This window comes from Diabrotica undecimpunctata, chromosome 7 (assembly GCF_040954645.1).
Source record: "Diabrotica undecimpunctata isolate CICGRU chromosome 7, icDiaUnde3, whole genome shotgun sequence".
NCBI classification, from domain to species: domain Eukaryota; kingdom Metazoa; phylum Arthropoda; class Insecta; order Coleoptera; family Chrysomelidae; genus Diabrotica; species Diabrotica undecimpunctata.
Genome location: NC_092809.1, coordinates 63,614,912 through 63,635,309, shown reverse-complemented (window position 1 = coordinate 63,635,309; position 20,398 = coordinate 63,614,912). Strand labels below are relative to the sequence as shown.

Below are 20,398 nucleotides of genomic sequence, written 5' to 3'. Positions count from 1 at the left end.
TCAAAACGTTTAGCCTGAACGTTCGATTTTGAGTTTTGGCAACAAATGTAACACATTTTAATTATGCCTGAAACATGCTGAATGTAAATATTCACATCACGAACAATTGCACGTCACGAAAATGCTTCCACAAAAAGGGCATTGGGAGGAAGTCGTGACGTTTTGAAAAATATACTTGGTAATCAAAGAAAGCAGTTTTAAAAAATTATTTTAAATTGTTTGTGTTCAGAAAGTTTAAATTTATCTTTTTGATTCATATTTCAAATGCCTCACATTTGTTGCTAAAACTCAAAACCAAAATTTCAGGCTATGTACTTTAAAAATTTCATCTAATAATGCAAATGTTATAGTTACCGAACGATAGAAGTGATAAATATTACTGATTTCATGAGAATCGCAAAAAATGATAAAAATCGCTAAACGTGTATTTACTTATCACATTTATAGAAACAGTCTTTATTTGCGCCAAAGTCCAAACATTACATACAAAAGCTGCTTTCTTTAGCTATAAAATGCATTTTTATTTTTATCAGTAGGACACACTTCACTTCTGTTCTAGTTACTGGTCTTGTGTAACTCTGCTGTCTAATATCATTGGATTTACGAATGACTTCTTTATTTGAGTGCAAAACAATAACATCTATCATTTGTTTGTCGAACAACAAATTCCAAGATTGTTCAGGAGATTGAACTGTGCTCGCTTCTCCTTTGGGGCCAGGTAAATGTATTACAATAATTTCTCGTCTTGTACAGCCCTGTCTTGCTGGTGCTTGTGTGCTCCACCGATGACCATTTTTCCCCAGTAAACTAGGAATATCTCTAACTGGTTCATCCACTATTTCGTCTTCATTGTCGCTTTGTTCACTGTTGCTGTCTGACAGTTGCTCTTTAGCGTAATCTTCATCAGACTCGTCCCCTCCAAACATATCGTCTACGATGTCGTTTTCACTCTCATTCTCCCATAAATTGTCTGCCTCTCTCTGTAATTCTACCTCAGTTAAAGGACGACGATTTTCTTTGCTAGTTGATGCCTTTACTCGACTATTTTCTCTACTAGTTGACGCCATTATACTAAAATAAATAAAAATAAGTTGAAACAAAATTATTACCGTAAACATCACCCTTGGGTCCAGGGTACCCATGCTTGTATTTCTGGAAATATCTTACCTCGTTGTTTCACTAAAATGCAGCGGATGACCCGTACTCTAACTCGGCTTACGACAGACTGAATTTACATAAAGTGACGACACACGTAAACCACTCATGCGCATGTCACATTGCAATGAATTACTCTCTGGGTTTTTGAGACCCAACAGTGCAGTTTCAGGGTTAACTGTCAGTGTCATTTTAGAGCTTTCCCGAATCAGTCTTTGGCTGTACTTGCCAGTTATTCTTTATTTCTTGCAAATAAAACTACATCATCAGCGTACGCTAACCATAAGTACTCTTGGTATAAAATAGTGCCGGACATATTTATCTTATTAACATATGCAAGCAATAGCAAGGTAGAAAACTTTTTTCACTTCGAATTCTTCTGAGATTTTACCATTGTATTTCACAACACAAATGGTTTTTCTAATTATCAATTTTGGCAATCCTACTATTTTTTCTGACACTTGGGATTCTTTTAGCGTTTCTATTAATTTTTTTCTGTTTATTGTATCGTAGGCGGCTTTGTAATCAGAGACAAGTACTTGCGCTAAAATTTTGTATTCACAGCATACTGAAGATTTGTTTTAGCATTAAAGTTTGATAGGCTGTTCTATTTTGAAAAAGTTCTAAATGTTAGTTCTGTTAATATTTATATGAATGGAATACTTTATTTATTTTTAAAAATAAATTAGTTTCGATATTGAAATTGTACTAGAAAAACTTGTATGGAATAATTTTCTTAATGGCTTAAAAGCCTGAGGATTAGAGATTTTAAATAGTTTTAATGAGTTCATAATGACTGTATATTAGACGATAATAAGTCAAAGATTGTAGTCAGAATATTAAGTATAAATACTTAAACAATTTTTACTGTAAATGACAGAATTAAAACAACCATGAACACAATCGTCTTATTTGTAGTGCTAAGTATAGCTGTAAGTGCTTCAGGTAGGTAACTATTTTTTCTAATATGTATAATATATATATATATATATATATATATATATATATATATAATATTAAGAAATTCTGAACGGTCTCTTGTCGTCTACTCTAATTGTTGTCATTAGGCTTAAGTATATGATCGTTTCATTCTACTCTTCTATTTCCTACCCAGTCCGTAATGTTCTCCACCTTGCATCTGTCATATATCTTTAAAGTGAACTCAAAATTATAAGAACTCACTTATGCAGAATTTAAAAGTATCCCGCTGATAAGTCGAAGCCATAAAGGGATTTGCGTCTTCAGGTAAATAGTAAAAAAGGCCGGCTTAACGAATTTTATATTTTATTTGACATTTATATCACATATTTAATTTAAATAAATATATAAATGATTAAAGGAAAACATACATTAATTGATGGAGTATTAGAATTAATTAATTATTATATGTTTCTGTGTCTTTATTAAGTATATTCAAATTTTGAAAGTAATAAACAATTTTTGTTATATTAAACAAATTGCAAGTGAAATAATAAAATAGTGAAGTGAAAATTAAAATAAATTAATGTAGGTATATACATATAGCTGAATATGATTAAATTTTATATTCCATGTAAGGGAAAAAGTTTTTCAATTGTTAGTAAGGTATAAAGAAGTATGTCTGAAAAAGTTGGCAACAAATGGGAAATTTCTTTATTATTAATTTCATGAAAAAAACTATTCTTCATAAAAATTTCTGCATTGCATAAAAATCAATCATCAATAATCAAATTTATAAAATTTTAAGTGGTATACAGCGAAAATCAAAAATATTGATTTATGCTTAAAAGTGAAGTGCTTTTAAATTTAGGTACAGAACAAAATGTCATTTTAATTTGGTTGTCGGAATTAAAAATTATATTTTAATTTAGATCCATGGCCTTTTAATGATGTGTCAGTAGGTGCATTAATTTTTAATTTCATTTCTAATTTACCTTATTCAATAACAAATGCAAACGTATTTTTTATTTACTTTTTACTTTGAATGTATTATTTAATTATTAGAAGGCCATGAATCTAAACTTGGACATAATTTTTAATATTTACAAACATTTTAAAATTACATTTTCTTGCATTTCTAAATTTAAAATCACTTTTCTCTTCAGTATTAATTAATAATTTTGATTTTCCCTATTTACCACCTAATATTGTATAAGATTATTGATTAATGATTTCTATGTGATGCATAACCTTTAATGAAGAATAATTTTTTTTCATGAAATTTGTTATAAATAAATTTCCCATTTTTGCCAACTTTTTCAGACATGAAACGGAAAACTTAAACAAACAAGTCAACATGAATAAATATGAACCCTTTAAAACGAGTAAATTGGTACTCACCGGAGGAACAACCAACGTTCGGATACAATTAGCGTCTCTTTGTAAAGACATTGAAGTCTACTTTACTAAAGTAACAAGACATTAAAAAAGATTTTGTCTTTTTTGGGATAATGAACATGTTAGATCTTCTGACTTGATACAGCATACGTTGTAAATCATCCTTACTTTGAGAGGGTAGTATTGCGTGGCCTACATAGCAGATTATTTAAAGTTGTTTTTCTTCCACTTGTATTCTTTTTTAGTTCTTATTTTTTTTATTATTTCATTTATAATCAGGTTAAACAATAGAAGACTCAGGAAATAACCTGTATTATTTCATTGCCAGCTTCAATAGCGTCAGTTAGTTCTTCTTCTACTTTTACTTTTATTGTGCTGTTTCGGTTAAAACCTTGTTCTTCTGCTAGGGTTATAATTTTATTCAGTTTATTTGTTATGACTTTTTGTTTTCCGGGTCTGATTTGTCTTCTTTTTTGAAGAGAGGTATTATGCTTGATCTCCATTCTTGAAGAATTCGGTTTCGTTCTTTTATTTTTAGGATTAGTTTCAGTAGTTGTTTGCTTAGATCTGGTCCTCCGTACTTTAGAAGCTCGTTCGGTATTTTGTCCGGTATTATTTTTTGTTAGAAATAAGCCATCATTTTATCTAAGTAACAATCTGTCTTTTTAACTTAGTTAATGCTGTTTAGTATGGTTTACATGATGAATATGGTTGTTCTATATTATTAGTTACCATTTCTTAACTCAATTTTATTTGTTACTTGACTTTACTATTCTAATAGAAACCAGTGTTTAAAAATATGCAGAAATAAAACTTTGACAGAGTTTGAAAGCACACACTTATTGTTACGATAAGATGATTCATGGTTCATTCTAAGCGATCTTTTAAAAAAAACTGTTTACTTTCCTATCACTGGCAATATTTGTTACTTTTAAGATTTTTTAACTATTGTCTACTTGGTCTTGTTTTTTTTTCTGATCTTATTTTTAATATTCTTTTTTTTATGCAATATTTTGTTCAAGCCTTTTTTATTATCATTTTCATAACTCATACATGTATTAATTATTGTACTGTAATACGTCCGGTAATTTTGAATTTTTGGTTTAATTCATTATCAGTCCTTCCTTATTTGAATATGTTAGTGTAACGATGGCCTATTCGGTATTCTGGCAATGCTTTTTATGCTGGCTTATGTTGTTAGTGCTGTACTCGATATAAATCCAGCTTGTTCTCTAGGTTGATAGAGTAGTTCGAGTCATACCTTTTCGTCAGCTGTCAGATGACAATGACAGTGGAATTCCAAAAATTATACAAACCAGCTGAATTTTGCTCAGAATGTGAATTTTGGGACTCCAAAAAATATACAAAAAAGTATGTGTGTTTTTTTTTTTGACAAATTTTTGACCTTTCTCTGGATTTTTGGAATAATACTATGTTAGATTATTTTATTGTTTTGTCTTTTAAACTAAATCTGCTGATTTGTATGATGCAGGTGCATTGATAATAAAATTTTAATATATTCCAGAGAAATATCTTTTGTCAACTAATTTGTAGTTATTCGGCGGTTGTTTTTGTATTGCAATTATAAGTTAAGAAACTTAATTAGGTGATTATTTTCTAATTGTGAATAAATTCTATCATCGTTTATAATATTTCAGCACAAACTGAGCGCACACTGCATATGCTGGTTAAAGTTCGAAATGTAGAATCTGGTCAACTAGTTGGTGTTGATACTGCAAATCAGGGGCGTAATATGGTATACGCAAGGGAAGGATTGCAGTATTACGATTGGATACTCGAACCAGATTGTTTTCCAAATACGAATGCTCCATCCTATCATCTACGTTTAGCAGCTAATACTAAGTAAGTAATACTTAAAAGAAATTAATGAGCACTGTTTTCTTCATTTTTACCTATTGTATCCGTTTTTGTCGAGCAGGCATAAAACGATCAAACAGAAATATCTTGTGTTATCTTGTGTTACCATAAAAATGGTAAACTGATACCAGACATAAAGGACAAACTAAAAAGGTAGACAGAATATATTTAAGAATTAAATAATATTAAGTTACATGGGATTAAAACATAATTTTATTCCTATTTAAGAAGCCAACAAGTGAACACCTGGCTTCTTTAAATAGTATTTTTAATAAAAACTTGATTTTCTGCCTCTTCTCATCTCTTCTGAATATTGTCTTCCGCCATCTTATAGATGTATTCCGTATAGATGATTTTCCCTAGCACTAATCGGTGGTTACCTGCACATTCTAGTTACATCTTGCAATATTTGTAATATCTTACATCTTGTTATATTGTTTTGATGGCTTTTATAACTATTAATAAATTAATAATTCATCATCATAAGTGGCTCGACAATCCGTTGTGGATCTTAAGCCTGCTCAAAAAGAAGTCGCCACTTCTGTCGATTCCTGGCAACTTCCCTCCATCTTCTGACCCTTAGAATCTGTAGGTCTTCTTTCACATCATCAATCCATCTCCTTCGTGGTCGCCCTCTACTTCTTGTGTCCTCTGGTTTTGAAAATGTTAATCTCTTCGTGTATTCGTGATATGACATCCTAGCAATGTATCCAGCCCATCTTAGTCTCTGCACTTCAACTAGTTTCACAATATCTGAATCGGTGTATAACTGATATAGTTCAAAGTCGTATCTTCGACGCCATAGCCCATTTTTATTTACGGCCCCAATTTCTTTCTAAGAATTTTTCTCTCAAACATACCAAGAAGTCTTTCATCATTTTGAGATAAGGTTCAGGTTTACAAAGCCCCCATATATCAAAACCGGTCTTATTGTCTTGTATTTAATGAGCTTTACTGGACGTTTTATATTTTTATTTTTAAATGTTTCTGGACTCTATAAACAGTTCTGATTGCTTTTGCTATACGTCTTTTTATTTCGTCGCTTGTTGTGTTTGTTGCATTTACTAGCGATTCAAGATATGTGAATTCTTTTGACTTGCTTAAAGGTATGGTTGTTAATTCGAATTCTCTGTTGGATATTATGAGGGTTTTTAGAAAACAACATATTTTTGGTTTTTTCCTCGTTTACCACAAGTCCTAATTTACTTGCAGTGTCCGCAAGCCTTGTAAAATGCTGCACCATGTCTCTCATACTTCTGCCCACTATAACTATATCGTCAGCGCATGCGAGAATTTGCGTAGATTTATTAAAAATAGTTTCATTCATTCTAATATTTAATTGTCTGATTGCCTTTTCCAAGGCAATATTAAAGAGGAGACACGCCAGCGCGTCCCCCTGTCTTGGACCATTATTAATATCAAAGAACTTATTTAAAAAGAAAAAAAGAAGATGAAATGCAAAAGAACAAAGTAGGAGAAAGTTTTCTGCTTCAATTCTTACGCATGAGCTTACGTATTGCATTTTTAGTTGGGTCAACTTAACTAACTTAGGTGGGATCTTAAAGTCAATCATTGAATTATATATAATACAGATCTCTTCACACCGTCATAGGCGTCTTTGAAGTCGACGAAGAGATGGTGTGTATCTATGTTATATTCTAGTGACTTTTTGAGAATCTGCTTATGTGCTTAAATTTGGTGTGTAATTGACTTTCTGCAGTAAATCCGAATTGATATTGACCAGTAATATACTTTGTAAAATATTTAAGTCTTTCAAACAATACGTTGCCGAAGATTTTATACGCAGATGCTCACAGAGTAATGCTTCTATAGTCCTTACACTCCATTTGATCACCCTTTTTATGCAATGGACATATTATTCCCTTTAGCCACTCTGCTGGTACCAATTCATTCTATCATAAAAGTATTATTAGTGTATGGATTGCAGCAAAAAGTTGATTACGTTTTCTATACATTTTCGAACAGATTTTATCGATTCCTGGGGCTTTATTGTCTTTGAGTTTTAGGATTGCATTTGTAAGTATTTCTCTTATTGGGTCTTCACTGTGTAGTTGACGTTGTAGATTTTGTTGATTATCTAAGTTGTAATCTTCTTTAATATCGTTTATATTTAGATGTTCATTGAAATGTTGTGCCCATCTGTTAAGAACTGAGTTTTAATCATGTAGAATGTCACCGTTAGTGTCTTTACAAATTTTTAATCGTAGTTTAAATTCTCGATGGCTATTATTTTAGAATTTGTAGTATTTCCTCGTTTGATTTTTATCGAATAACCTTCGTATTTCATTAAGAGTGTTCTGTTTGTATTCCCCCTTCTTACGTCGATGGATACGTTTTTCCTCTAAGACGTCTATAATCTTTTTTTCTCCTTGTAAAACCTGCGTTGATAGTTTTTGATATGCTACGTTCTTTCTATTTGTGGTCATTTCGCACTCATAATCAAACTAATGATTTCTTGTTTCTGACTTGGCTTTGCCCAATGTTTTAACTGAGTTCTGTAACACAATATCTCGTATATTTACCCATAGTTGGGCAATGTCTTCTTCTTCTTCTAAGTTTTCTATCCTTATTTGATCTTCTATTTGCTGTCTGTATACATTTGCAATGTCGGTACTTTTTAGTGTATTAATGTCGATTTTTTCTCGCCCTTTCTCGACCTCTATTAAATTGGATATTCTCGTTTTAAATCGTGCTTTAACTAAATAGTGATCACTAGCTATGTTTGCTCCTCTAAAAACCTAACATCTAATAAATTAGAGCAGTGTCTTGCATCAATGATTATAATATGATCTATTTAGATAATCTTTTCATTATCAGATTTCCAAGTTCCCTTATGTATATCTTTATGGGGAAAGCGTGTTGGATTATCTTGTGGTAGATAATAGTAATTAATGGTGTGGACTGTAAATTATATTTTGTGTGAGTAAATAGAATTATTTATTAACTTTTTATACAAACTAATTATTATAACATGTGAATTTGTGAAAATACTGGAAAAACGTGGCGTCTTCTTGGAAATTATTTGATTAATGTCAAAATTGTCAATTGCCGACTTGATCCCGTCAGATTGTTTGATCTTGAACATAAAACGCACGGACATATGACAGGCTCTATGTTGCCGCACTAAACTAATTTTCTAAAAATGTCCTAACATACTCCCGGCGTTGAAGTATGCTTCAAAATATAGTAGGAAACAAGTAAATATCAAAGCAAAAAAAAAACTTAGTCCCGACATAAAACACTGCGACACTATTAATCTTCTATTGGCAGTGGAAACAAATGTCGTGTAGATCTGGTGATGAGTCCATTGGAAGTTTTGATTTCAGCTACTCGATTTTCTCCATCTTTACCAGGAAATAATTTAATTATTCTTCCCATAATCCATCTGCATGGAGGTAGATTGGTATCACGGATGATAACTAAGGATCCGGGTACAATGTTGTTGGTAGAACTGTGGTGTCATTTATAAGATTGGTGTAGCTGGCTGATATATTCTTTGGAAAAGCGGTTCCAAAATCTCTGATGCAGCTGTTGAACATGTTGGAATCTGCTTAGTCGATTCACTGGGATAGGTAAGAGATTTGGTTCAGGAATGGAGACTAAAGGACGTAATGTCAAAAAGTGGGAAGGAGTTATTGGTTCCAAGTCAGATGGATCTTCTGATTTGGCAAACAATGGTCTCGAATTTAAAATACATTCAATTTGGGTAAGCAAGGTGAGAAATTCCTCATATGTCAAATTTATATTCTTAAGCGTTCTTTTCATATGAAACTTCATTTGTTTCACTGCTGATTCCCATAAACCCCCAAAATTTGGGCTATAAGGTGGGGAAAAATGCCAAATTATATTTTTTGTTAAAGCAAAATCATTAATTTTATTTTGGTTTTCATATAAAAAGGTTTTGATAGACCTCAACTCTTTATTAGCGGCTCTAAAGGTTGAACCATTATCAGAGTAAACATTGGTAGGAATTCCTCTTCGTGATAAAAATCTCTTAAAACATGCAAGAAAACATTCAGTTGTCATATCAGTGAGTAATTCCAAGTGTACAGCTTTTGTTACAAAACAAACATATACACAAACATAACATTTTAAAATTTTACTTCCACGACCCTTTTTTTCTTTCAGTGGAAATGGACCTGCATAATCAAGTCCTACATTTTCAAAAGGATAGGCTGGAGTAATGCGTTCATTGGGTAAAGGTCCCATTTTTACACAATTGTGAGGAGGTTTCACACGAAAACATTTAACACATTGTCTTACAATTTGCTTTACTAATACCTTGCCAGAAATAGGCCAATATTGTTGTCTGATTAATGACAATAGAAGCTGTGGTCCAGGATGCAAATTACTGACATGGTAGTGTGTACAAATTAACTTGGTTAATACATGAAATTTCGGCAATAGGATTGGTGTTTTTACATTTTCTGGCAATGTTGAATGCATAAGTCTACCACCTACTTTAATTAATCCTTTATCTAATATGGGAGACAAATGAAGCAATCTGGATTTTTTGCTCAATGGTTTATCATTTAACAAACATAAAATTTCATCATGAAAGGATTCTGCTTGCACAAGTTTGATCAATAGCAGAAAAGAATCATTGGTTTCATGCACAGTTAAAAGTAAGCTTGGGGCTTTTGTCTTATTTTTAATATTTCTAATAAAACGCATTACATATGAAAAAACTCTTTTCATTTTATGCAAATTGGAAAATCTGGTAATAAAATTAGTAATCCAGCTGTTCTGAACAGTGGAATGAAGTGATACTTGAACAGATCGTTTAAGCTCTGGTAATTCAATTACTTCATCAGTTGAATCATTAGGCCACAAATCAGGATGCTGTCTTAAAAACTGCGGTCCCTGGAACCACAGTTGTGATTCAAGAAAGAATTCAGGAAAGATTCCACGACTAGCTATATCTGCGGCATTTTCCTTTGTATTGATATAATGCCAACTATCACTACTGGTGAGTGATTGTATTTTTGTTACCCTGTTGGCAACAAATACTTGTAACTGGCTAGGTTCCAGTTTTAGCCAACTTAATACAATTTTTGAATCAGACCACATATATATCGGCATATTTAGAATTGATAAAGATTTGGTGACCTTGTCAATTAATTGGGAACCTAACAAAGCTGCACACAATTCAAGTTTAGGTATTGTTATTGATTTGATAGGAGCGACCTTTGTTTTTGAACACAGAATGTGAGAATGGTATTTGCTTTCTGGATCTATGCTGCATACATAAATACAACTTGCATAAGCATGCATTGAAGCATCACAAAAGCAATGGATGCTTGTAATTTTATGACCTGATCCAAGTACTGGTCTTGGAATGTGTAATTTATTTAGACATGGTAGTTGATTATACAGTTTGGTCCAACTGTTATTTAATTCTGGAGGGATTATTTCATCCCATGGTTTTTGAAGTCGAAATAGAGTTTGAATTATTAGTTTAGCAATTAATATAACTGGACTTAGCAGACCTAAAGGATCATAAATTTTGGAAATGATAGATAATATTTGGCGTTTAGTAAATAAATGATTGGAATTTTCAGTAAGAGAAATTTTGAAGCAAAGAATATCTTGTTGACTCATCCATTGGATTTCAAGAGTTTTAAAACTATCAGAATCTCCTATGTTAATAACATTGTTGGAAATATCATTACAATTAATGTTAAGAATGGTTCCAGGATTATTGGAAATCCATTTTCTCAAAATAAATTTTCCAGACTCTAAAATTTTAAAAATATCATTACATCTCATTTGTAACTCTTGTAAATTGTTTGATCCTGTCAACAGATCATCTACATAAAAATCTTCTAATATGGATTTTGCAGCTAAAGGAAACTGAGATTCATGTTCAAAGGCTAACTGACGCATGCATCTCATTGCCAAGAATGGAGCTGATTTTTGGCCATAGGTTACAGTAGTTAATTGATACACGTCAATATTATCTGTTGGATTGTCTCTCCAGACAATTTGTTGTAGTGGTCTATTTTCTTCATGTACAAATACTTGTCGATACATTTTTGACACGTCTGCAGACACCACATATGTGTACTGCCGAAATCTAATAAGGATGTCAAAAATATCATTTTGGATTTTTGGTCCTGTATACTGTAGGTCATTAAGAGACCATCCAGATGTAGTGGGACATGAACCATCATAAACTACTCTTAGTTTTGTGGTAAGACTGGTTTCTTTTAGTACTCCATGGTGGGGTAAAAAATATGATTTTCTAGAAGGATGTAAGCTAACAGTGGGGTTAACTTTAACCATATGTCCTAGTTCTTGATATTCCTTAATGAATTGTTTATACAAATCATTAAGTTCCTTATTTCTCGAAAATCTTTTTTCTAGTAACAAAAATCTGCTAATTGCTGTATCTAAGGATTCTCCTAATAATTCAGGTGAAAACTTAAATGGAAGCTGAACAATAAAGTGTCCATTTTCTGATCGAGTGGTAGTGGTTTCAAATATTTGCTCACAGCAAATATCATCTTTTGATGGTGGTATGGGATCTTGGATTGAATCAATTTCCCAAAATAGTTTTAACTGCTCATCTTCGGCTATAGTTCTAGTGAAATGACACACTGCATGAGTTGTCTCATAGGGGACAGCTCCGTTTACTATCCAACCCAATTTAGTATTTTGTAAACTTGGCAAACCTTTTCCTAGGTTGATTTTTCCATCACAAAGGAGGTCCCAAAATAGATGGGCACCAATAATAGCATCAATGCTACCAGATTCATTAAACAAAGGATCAGATAATTGAATATTGCATGGGATATTAAAGTTTTTAATATCAAAACTGGTTGAAGGAATTTGATTTGAAATAGCTGGCACAGCATAAAATATGGATGAAATACTAAAATTATTAACTCTGGAACATATTGTAATTTGACATTTTTTGGTAATACTTGATACTGTTTGATTTATACCACTAATGGCTAGGTTAGTAGGAATCATGGACATATTTAATTTTTTACAAAAACTTTCTTTTATTAAGTTTGTTTGAGCACCACTATCTAAAATTGCTCTACATGGAATTAATTCATGATTATTGGATTTAACATTAAAAACCACTGTTGATAAAAGAACTTGGGTATGTTTAATATTCATTGTTTGTGCAGAAAACTGATGGGTTACCGTTGGTGGCAACTCAACACTTTGTACACAGTTAACTGATGATGAATCTAATGATGGAGAATTTAAAGCAGTGTCAGTTGAATGTTGCTGACTATTTTCAAAATGTATTAATGAATTATGTTTGGAATTACATTTTATACATGGTCTTAAAGTACATTCAGCAGCTTTATGTCCATGTCTCAAACAATTATGACACAACTTTAAATTATTGACTTTAGACAATCTATTTTTTGTATCTAATTTTAGGAATTCAATACATGAATATATTAAATGGTTACCTTTACACAAAACGCAAGACTTTCTTTCTGCAACATTAACTTGGAAAACTCTTTTTTGATATTCACCTCGACTATCACGGTTTGCATGTTTATAATTAAAACCAGAATTATTACTATAATTGTTATTAGGTTTTTGACTACTTTGGTCTTGAATTTCTTCCAAAGTGTCCACTTTTACTTTTAGAAAATTAAAAAATTCAGTTAAAGTAGGAAGCTCTTCTTTAATATGACATTCCTTCCACTCTCTATAACTTTGTTTATCTAATTTATTGGAAATAATATAAATCAATAAAAGGTCAGTTAAACTACTTTTTGTAATCTGTAAACTGTCAATGGATGACATACTATCTGAGACACTATCTAATAAATGCCTTAAATGTTTAGGTGATTCTTTTTGGATGGAATCTAAATTGAAAATGGCTTTAATATGTTTATTGACTAATAATTTTTTATTATCATACCGCATACAGAGTGCATCCCATGCAGTCTGATAATAATTTCCTGAGAATTCAATTTTATCTACAATACGTTTGGCATATCCATCCACAGATTGTCTCAAGAGCTGAAATTTATGAATATCTGGAAGTGTGGTATTTGAATGAACTACACTGGTAAATGTGGCTTTGAATTCCAACCACTGTTCAAAATCACCTTTAAAAACAGGTATTTTCATTTTTGGCATCAAGAGATGATTTAATGAGTCTACATGTGGTGTAGAACTAGGAGGCAATGTATTAATTACTGTATTAGTGTTAATGTAATCTTTTAAAAAACTAATTGCTTTAAAATACCTATTTTCAAAAGCATCTCTTTCATCAACTTGTTCTTGTAGTTTATCTTCACTGGTAGCAATCTCAATTTGTAGTTGGATCTGATCAAATTCAACTAACCAATTGCTACCAGAGTCATGTCTTAACTGAACTTCTGATATTTCAGGTTTGCTAGATGGTGTAGCATTTTTTAATATATTCACAAAGTTCTCTAAACTTGTTAGTTTGACTTTATAAGAACCTCTGATTCTTATATTGTTGGCTAAGCTACTCATTTTTAAGATTTATGGCAATCTTTCAAAAACAACACTTAAGAATAATAATTAGAAATACCTTGCTAAATACTAGCTTATTGATAATCTATGGCGTTATACAATCAAAATATGGAAAAATCTGCTTATGGTAATTTAAATTCAAATACACTGTTTGATCAAATCTTAAAGATAATAGAAATGGAACAAACTCACATGTACCTACTGATGGATTTGGATCCTCTAAATGGTAAATGGGACTGTCTTCGACCTCTGAACAGCCTCTAGTTACAACTATGGATTCTATTTTACTCACACTATCCGGCTAGAATTGACCAAAATATGTTGGATTATCTTGTGGTAGATAATAGTAATTAATGGTGTGGACTGTAAATTATATTTTGTGTGAGTAAATAGAATTATTTATTAACTTTTTATACAAACTAATTATTATAACATGTGAATTTGTGAAAATACTGGAAAAACGTGGCGTCTTCTTGGAAATTATTTGATTAATGTCAAAATTGTCAATTGCCGACTTGATCCCGTCAGATTGTTTGATCTTGAACATAAAACGCACGGACATATGACAGGCTCTATGTTGCCGCACTAAACTAATTTTCTAAAAATGTCCTAACAAAGCGTGTTCCAGCTATTACCATGTTCTTAGATACCGCAAAGTTTATGATTCTGAGACCATTATAATTAGAGTCTACGTGTAAGCTCTCTTTTCCGATGGTGGGCGAAAATATATTCTCTCTACCGACTATTATTTTGATGTCATTTTTTGGACACTCATCGCACTCTTGGTCTAGTGCCTCACAAAACATGTCTTTTTCATCATCCTCTTTTTCTTCCGTTGGAGCATGGATGCTAATAATGCTCCAACGCTAAAAAAATCAATAATTAATCTTCGGTTTTTACTAGGTACTAGTTCTTCGTTTCTTCGCCTTGGGATCGATTTATTTTTATTTATATTTCTTTCACCAAAAACTTCTTTGGCCGAGGCTAAGATTATAGACTTAATTTTTGCCCAGCTTTCTTCGACTCATCACTTTCTGTGATAGATGTATTTCTGCTTTTTTCGGTTATTCTTTTTTGGAATCATTATCTTGTGGAGTCATCCTGTAAGCTTTCGACTTTTATCTTTGTGGTGTATTCTGGTGTTTTGTTATCACATATGTGTTTTCATCCGGATTTTGCACAATACCAATTTATGATAGCTTCCTATTTCTGCTGATGTTAGTGCTCTTACATCCAAGATTTGAGAGGGATGTAATTCTCTATTCGACATAATATGGTAGTATAGATCTTTGTCCTCTATTGTTTTCAAAAATGTATTTATATTGTTCTTTTTAAGGGAAAAATGTATTATTAATACGTATCTCGTTTATGTTGCAGAGATTCGTCAGAAGGTCTCCGTTTTCATTTCTGATATTTTCGTTATATCGCTGTTTTATTCCTAGAACTATATCATTGCTAGCACGGGCGTTAAAATCACCCATAATGATTATATATTTATTATTTGTGGTCTCGTTTATTACAGTCTGAAGGTGTTCGTAGAAGTTTTCCCTTGTGGTGGTATCTCTGTTGTTTGGTACATAGATTGCTATCACATTCAGAGGTTTGACATCCAGTTTATTTTTTACACTTACTATACTTTCAGAGGTATATTTACATTCTTGGACTTAATGTAAATATCTTTTGTGTACTCCTCTTAGGCGACTCCTTCTCTGGCTCTGGTTTCTTTCGCCACACCACTGTAAATCATCAGATAGTCATGTAGCATAATTTGACCCTTTCCTTTTTTCTTCGTCTCTTGTAGTGCACATGTCTTTATTTTTTTCTAGAGGCTCTTTTGTAATTTTCTGCTTTCTTGTATTTAGATACTTTACGTTCCAATGCGAAGTATATTTCTCGTGTTCCGTAAATTCGTTGTCCTCTATCTCGCTTTAGTCGTCGTATTGAAATCATTCCTATTTCGAGGCATAATCCTGTTTCTATGAGCTGATAATTTTTATTTGCAGTTAATTTTCTTTAAAAATTTGTTTAGTGCTTCTGGTCCATCAGGCAAAATGGACATATTATTTACATATCTCCAACGTACTGCATGTTTTTAGTTATGTTTGTGTATAATATTTTTCTCAAATTCTTTAACGAATCTATCTGCTAACAATGGAAATAAGGAGCCCATGGATAGTCCAAAATCATAGTTTTTAAAATCGTTGTCTAATTTAAAATAAATCTCGAAAATATACCAATATGAAATTTATTTACGTTCATTTTTCTCATTTTCAGCTTCAGATGGAATCACGCAAGAGAGTGCAGGACTAAAAATACTGAGGTCATAATATATAATTTAGGAACGGAGACAAAATATAATAATTACTTCCGATACGATCCACAGCTTGAAACCATTACCGTCTGTGATAGCAATTGCGTTTATGTTGATCCCACAAGCCAAGAACTCAAATCCTCAAACCGCTGTGAAAATAGAAATGATAAGTTCGAAATTTTATTCCAAGGGCTAGCAGACTATACGTCGACATCCCAAGTAAACTTGGACTGTTTCCAACAGGAAGCTTAGTTAAGTTTATAAATGTTTTAAAATTTGATGAGAAAGCATGAATAATGTTTAAAATATAAAATGATACAACTAGTATTGAAATGTGTGTGTGTTTTTTTTTTAATTTTTCCTTTATTTTTTTATCTTTGAATTTACCCTTTTTAAAAGTGTATTTGTTTAATTCTTAATATCAATATACCTTTTGAAATAAATATTTATATGAAACTAGTAAATTTGCTCGTCGCATACGACGGGGAATCCAATCAGTTGTCATCTACAGTCACTCATTACATTTTTAAAATAATACAACTTTTTGCATATAATCCAAGTAGATATAAAGCATGATCTCGTGTACTTCTGACTTAACATCATGTTTAAGTACCTACTATTAATTAGAAGTATTGATTGAAGTATCATATTGTTCTCTATGGATCAGTCAAAAAACACCATTAAAAGATGTCACTAACAAAATTTTAACTTTCTAACTAAATTTTAAAATGTATTTTGTCCATTATTTTACATGTTATATTTTATATGTGTGTTTTTAATGTTGAGTGTCGTAGCTTTACACAAATAATCTCAACGACTAGTAAGTTGTAAAGACAATTTGAGATATGTTGTAAATATTTACACTTTCTTCTAATTACAGTGTCTTGAAGAAAGAATAAAAGAATTCCGAAAGCTCGACCAAAAGTCAAGAGAGTGTTTCTATAACATCCCGGCCAAACCTACTGACTGCGCAGCCCTAATAAACTGTGTTGTTTGTTTATATCGACAGTCAATAATATCCAGTATTTCTTGTATTTACATGATGAGGTTTTTTGAGAACATCCGAAGAGGATATGGTTCTGCTAGCGTAGATTTCCTAAAACAATGGGCCAACTTTAACATCAAGCTTGCATCACTCAACAAAAGAAGGACTTTCCTTCTAAAATGTAGAAAAAATCTTTGTTTTCCTGTACACATAGAGAATGGAAAGTTTAACATCAATAACTTGTTACATCATAAAGGAGGTAAATTAGGTAGTAAAATTCAAAACTTTAATTCAAATTTAAAAACTAAAATCTTAAACTTGGAAATTTCAGTAACAATAAATGATATTACTTACATAGAAAAGAAAGTACATCAATTAAAAAATATATTAGAGCAGCATTTACCTGCTTCTTTACTACAAGAATTCTATAGAAGACAAAAAATCAAATATAATAAAGTTTTTTTCCAAATTAGAAATAACAATATCACAAAATTTAACAAAATAAAAGTAGATCAATTTTCAAAAATAACATTCCAAGAAAAATGGTTCAAAAATCTAACTAACATCACTTTTTCTTATAATGTCAAAAAACTTTTGTCTTTGGGTCCAAAATTTTGCCTATTCCCTAGTGCTAGAGATTTTAAAATGACTTCTCTTCTCTCAGATATTGAGTTTCCCATTTCTGGTCTAGAACCCCAAGAGAAAGACATCTTATCTCAAAGCACTAATGTTCCAGGCCAAACCTACTGACTGCAGCTCTAATAAACTGTGTTGTTTGTATATATATATATATATATATATATATATATATATATATATATATATATACATATATATATATATATATATATATATATATATATATATATATATATATATATAGTAAACTCTTAAATATTGGGGAAATCTGCAAGAAAAACTCTAATGTGTATCAATTGTTTCGCCGAACGTTTTCGCCAAAGAGAATTAATTTGGCTTCTTCAGGGCTGAAAGAGAATAAATTATAATTAGCTACCATATATTATCTATTAAAACATTATTGATCTTACCGTAACTTAGAATTGTAGAGTTAGAATATTAAAAAACTTTGCTAGTAACATAATGGTGTTTTTTGTTACTATGTGCAAAAAAAGTTTTTTTTTATTCTCCACCGTGAGAACAATAAATCTAAAAGAGAGTTCATTGAAATGTCTTATATTTTCCTTAACGATTTCTCCATTAATGTTAAGAGTGACATCAAGAATCTAAGCGATATATACCACCTGTTACTTAAATCAGATACCAAGAACAGTAAATACTATATCACAGATAACTAACTTGACTGATATATCCATTAACAATTAACATACCTTTATAATTAATTTTCATTAACAAAAAATATATAACATTCCCTTGCTTTTCTTAGATACATCTCAATAAGATTCAATAGTACATGAACAATATAATATAATTAAATAAAGAAAATCAAAATAATATTTCCCTTTACTGGGATTTAAATTCATTCGTTTCTTACCAATGAACCTTAACGACATAAAGATTCATACGAACTAATAATGAAGTTGTCAGCGCTTGCGTTCTGGCTCAAACAGAACCTCACTTTTAACTGTCTGAAAATCAAAAATTTAGTTATTGCCGACAATTCAAAGAATTACCTCCTTTTAAATGTAGTTACATTGGGTTTTTCGATTAACCTTGGGTAAGCCTTTACGTGTCAAGCTCAAAGCTACCATACATTTCGAACATATAAAAAAAACTGGTCAGGATAGTAAAACTTATTTTATAAATTACTATTTAAATGGGAATAAGCCACAATTAAAGGTTAAAATACGTTTATTGACGTTTCAATTTCCATTTCGGAAATCGTTCTCAAAATACGATAAAGGACACGATGTCCATTTTTATCGAAATTTAGATTATTGCACTTTTGAATATAACTTTTCTGGCTCTACACATAGGTAAACCATACTATGTCCAGAGTATAATTATAAGTAATTAATTTAAAATGACACAAGAAAATAGCTTCAGAACAATATTAAAAAACTTATTTTATGTCATGACATCTTTTGATAGTATGTTTTAACTCTGATACATAACAAAAAGAAAAAACAATGTGATTAAAATGTAATTAGTTGTTTTTAATATTGTATTTATTTTTCAAGAAATATGAGATCCAAATTGGGTAGTTTTGATTTTTAATTACTAAACCTGTCTTAATGGTATGCAACCAATTATGCATAAAAGAATATGTAGAAGTTAATATTTATTTTATTTTTGATGTTTTTTCAGTAAATAACAATAAATGTTGCTTAATTTATCTATGTCAGACTTTTTATTTATGCAGGATGTACTAGATTATGTAAAACATATTTTTAAGAAAACACCTTTTGCATGGTTTTTTTCTTTTGCCAAAATACAGGAATCCTCGAAATTGAACTCATGTTTCTGAGTTATTGCATGTTCTGTGAGTGCACATGCATTTATTTTGTTGGTTTTTATGTCACTACGATGTGAGATGACCCTACTGTGGAAATTACGAGATGATTCTCCGATGTAGACGTTGTTGCAATTGACATACGGTATAGAATAAACAACATTCGATGACTCCTGTATTGTGAAAGGATTTGTCTTTGTGTATAGCTTCGATACCGTTTTCACATTCTTAGTTGTAATTTTCAAGCCATTAACATTTTTGAAAATATTCATTAGCTTAGTGTCAGAACTGGAATGTAGGGTAAGGAACCATAAGTTATTTTAGATGGTATTATTGAAGTGTTGTATGTCAATGTCAATTGTCGGAGCTCATTGTTATGAAAATTTTGGCTGTTAGAAAATTGCGAAGAAATAGGAGAACTGAAAATGAGTTTATTTAAAAGCCCTATGGGGTAGGAGTTTTCTAGTAGTATAGATCTCAACTTCTTTAATCCCTTGTCCCTGAAATCGATGTGTGACAAGTTGGTAAACCTAGTTTTTAAGGCCAAAACCAAATTTTTGTTTTCATCTTGGATGGATGTTGAGAATGAAAATTTATGAAACGGTTACTAAAACAAGGTTTACGATACAACTCCGTTCTTAGAATGCCATCACTGCCACGATGGATAAGCATGTCTAAAAAAGGAGTCATACCATCTGCCTCTCTCTCAACCGTAAACATTAGGTGTTCACATTGGGAGTTAAATGTGTTTAAAACATCAATTACTTTGTTTTCAGGGACCAATAAAATGAAATCATCTACATATAGTTTAATAGAATGTATG

At 31.2% G+C, this 20,398-nt stretch overlaps 3 protein-coding genes across 10 annotated transcripts in view; 2 read left to right on the top strand and 1 right to left on the bottom strand.

Moving 5' to 3' along the window:
- The window catches only part of Dh31 (diuretic hormone class 2), a 710,452-nt gene that overhangs the window by 266,473 nt on the left and 423,581 nt on the right, over window positions 1-20,398 (bottom strand). The gene's annotated exons all lie outside the window — the stretch shown is intronic.
- Window positions 1,945-16,492, top strand: LOC140446790 (uncharacterized). The gene is made up of 3 exons (XM_072539379.1): window positions 1,945-2,100; window positions 5,130-5,334; window positions 16,123-16,492. Exons 1-3 carry the CDS (start codon window positions 2,049-2,051, stop codon window positions 16,409-16,411), a joined length of 546 nt encoding a protein of 181 aa, XP_072395480.1. The 5' UTR covers window positions 1,945-2,048; the 3' UTR covers window positions 16,412-16,492.
- Window positions 17,122-20,398, top strand: part of LOC140446789 (uncharacterized) — a 52,571-nt gene continuing 49,294 nt past the window's right edge. The window contains exon 1 of the mRNA XM_072539377.1: window positions 17,122-17,403. Coding sequence (XP_072395478.1) covers window positions 17,199-17,403 — 205 coding nt within the window. The 5' untranslated portion in view covers window positions 17,122-17,198. The remainder of the gene's footprint in view (window positions 17,404-20,398) is intronic.

What these genes read in the sequence shown, in the direction of transcription:
- LOC140446790 (XM_072539379.1), top strand. Translation starts at nt 2,049, where the DNA reads ATGAACACAATCGTCTTATTTGTAGTGCTAAGTATAGCTGTAAGTGCT. An exon ending in TATAGCTGTAAGTGCTTCAG is followed by an intron (nt 2,101 to 5,129) that starts GTAGGTAACTAT and finishes ATAATATTTCAG; the next exon opens with CACAAACTGAGCGCACACTG. An exon ending in CGTTTAGCAGCTAATACTAA is followed by an intron (nt 5,335 to 16,122) that starts GTAAGTAATACT and finishes TCTCATTTTCAG; the next exon opens with CTTCAGATGGAATCACGCAA.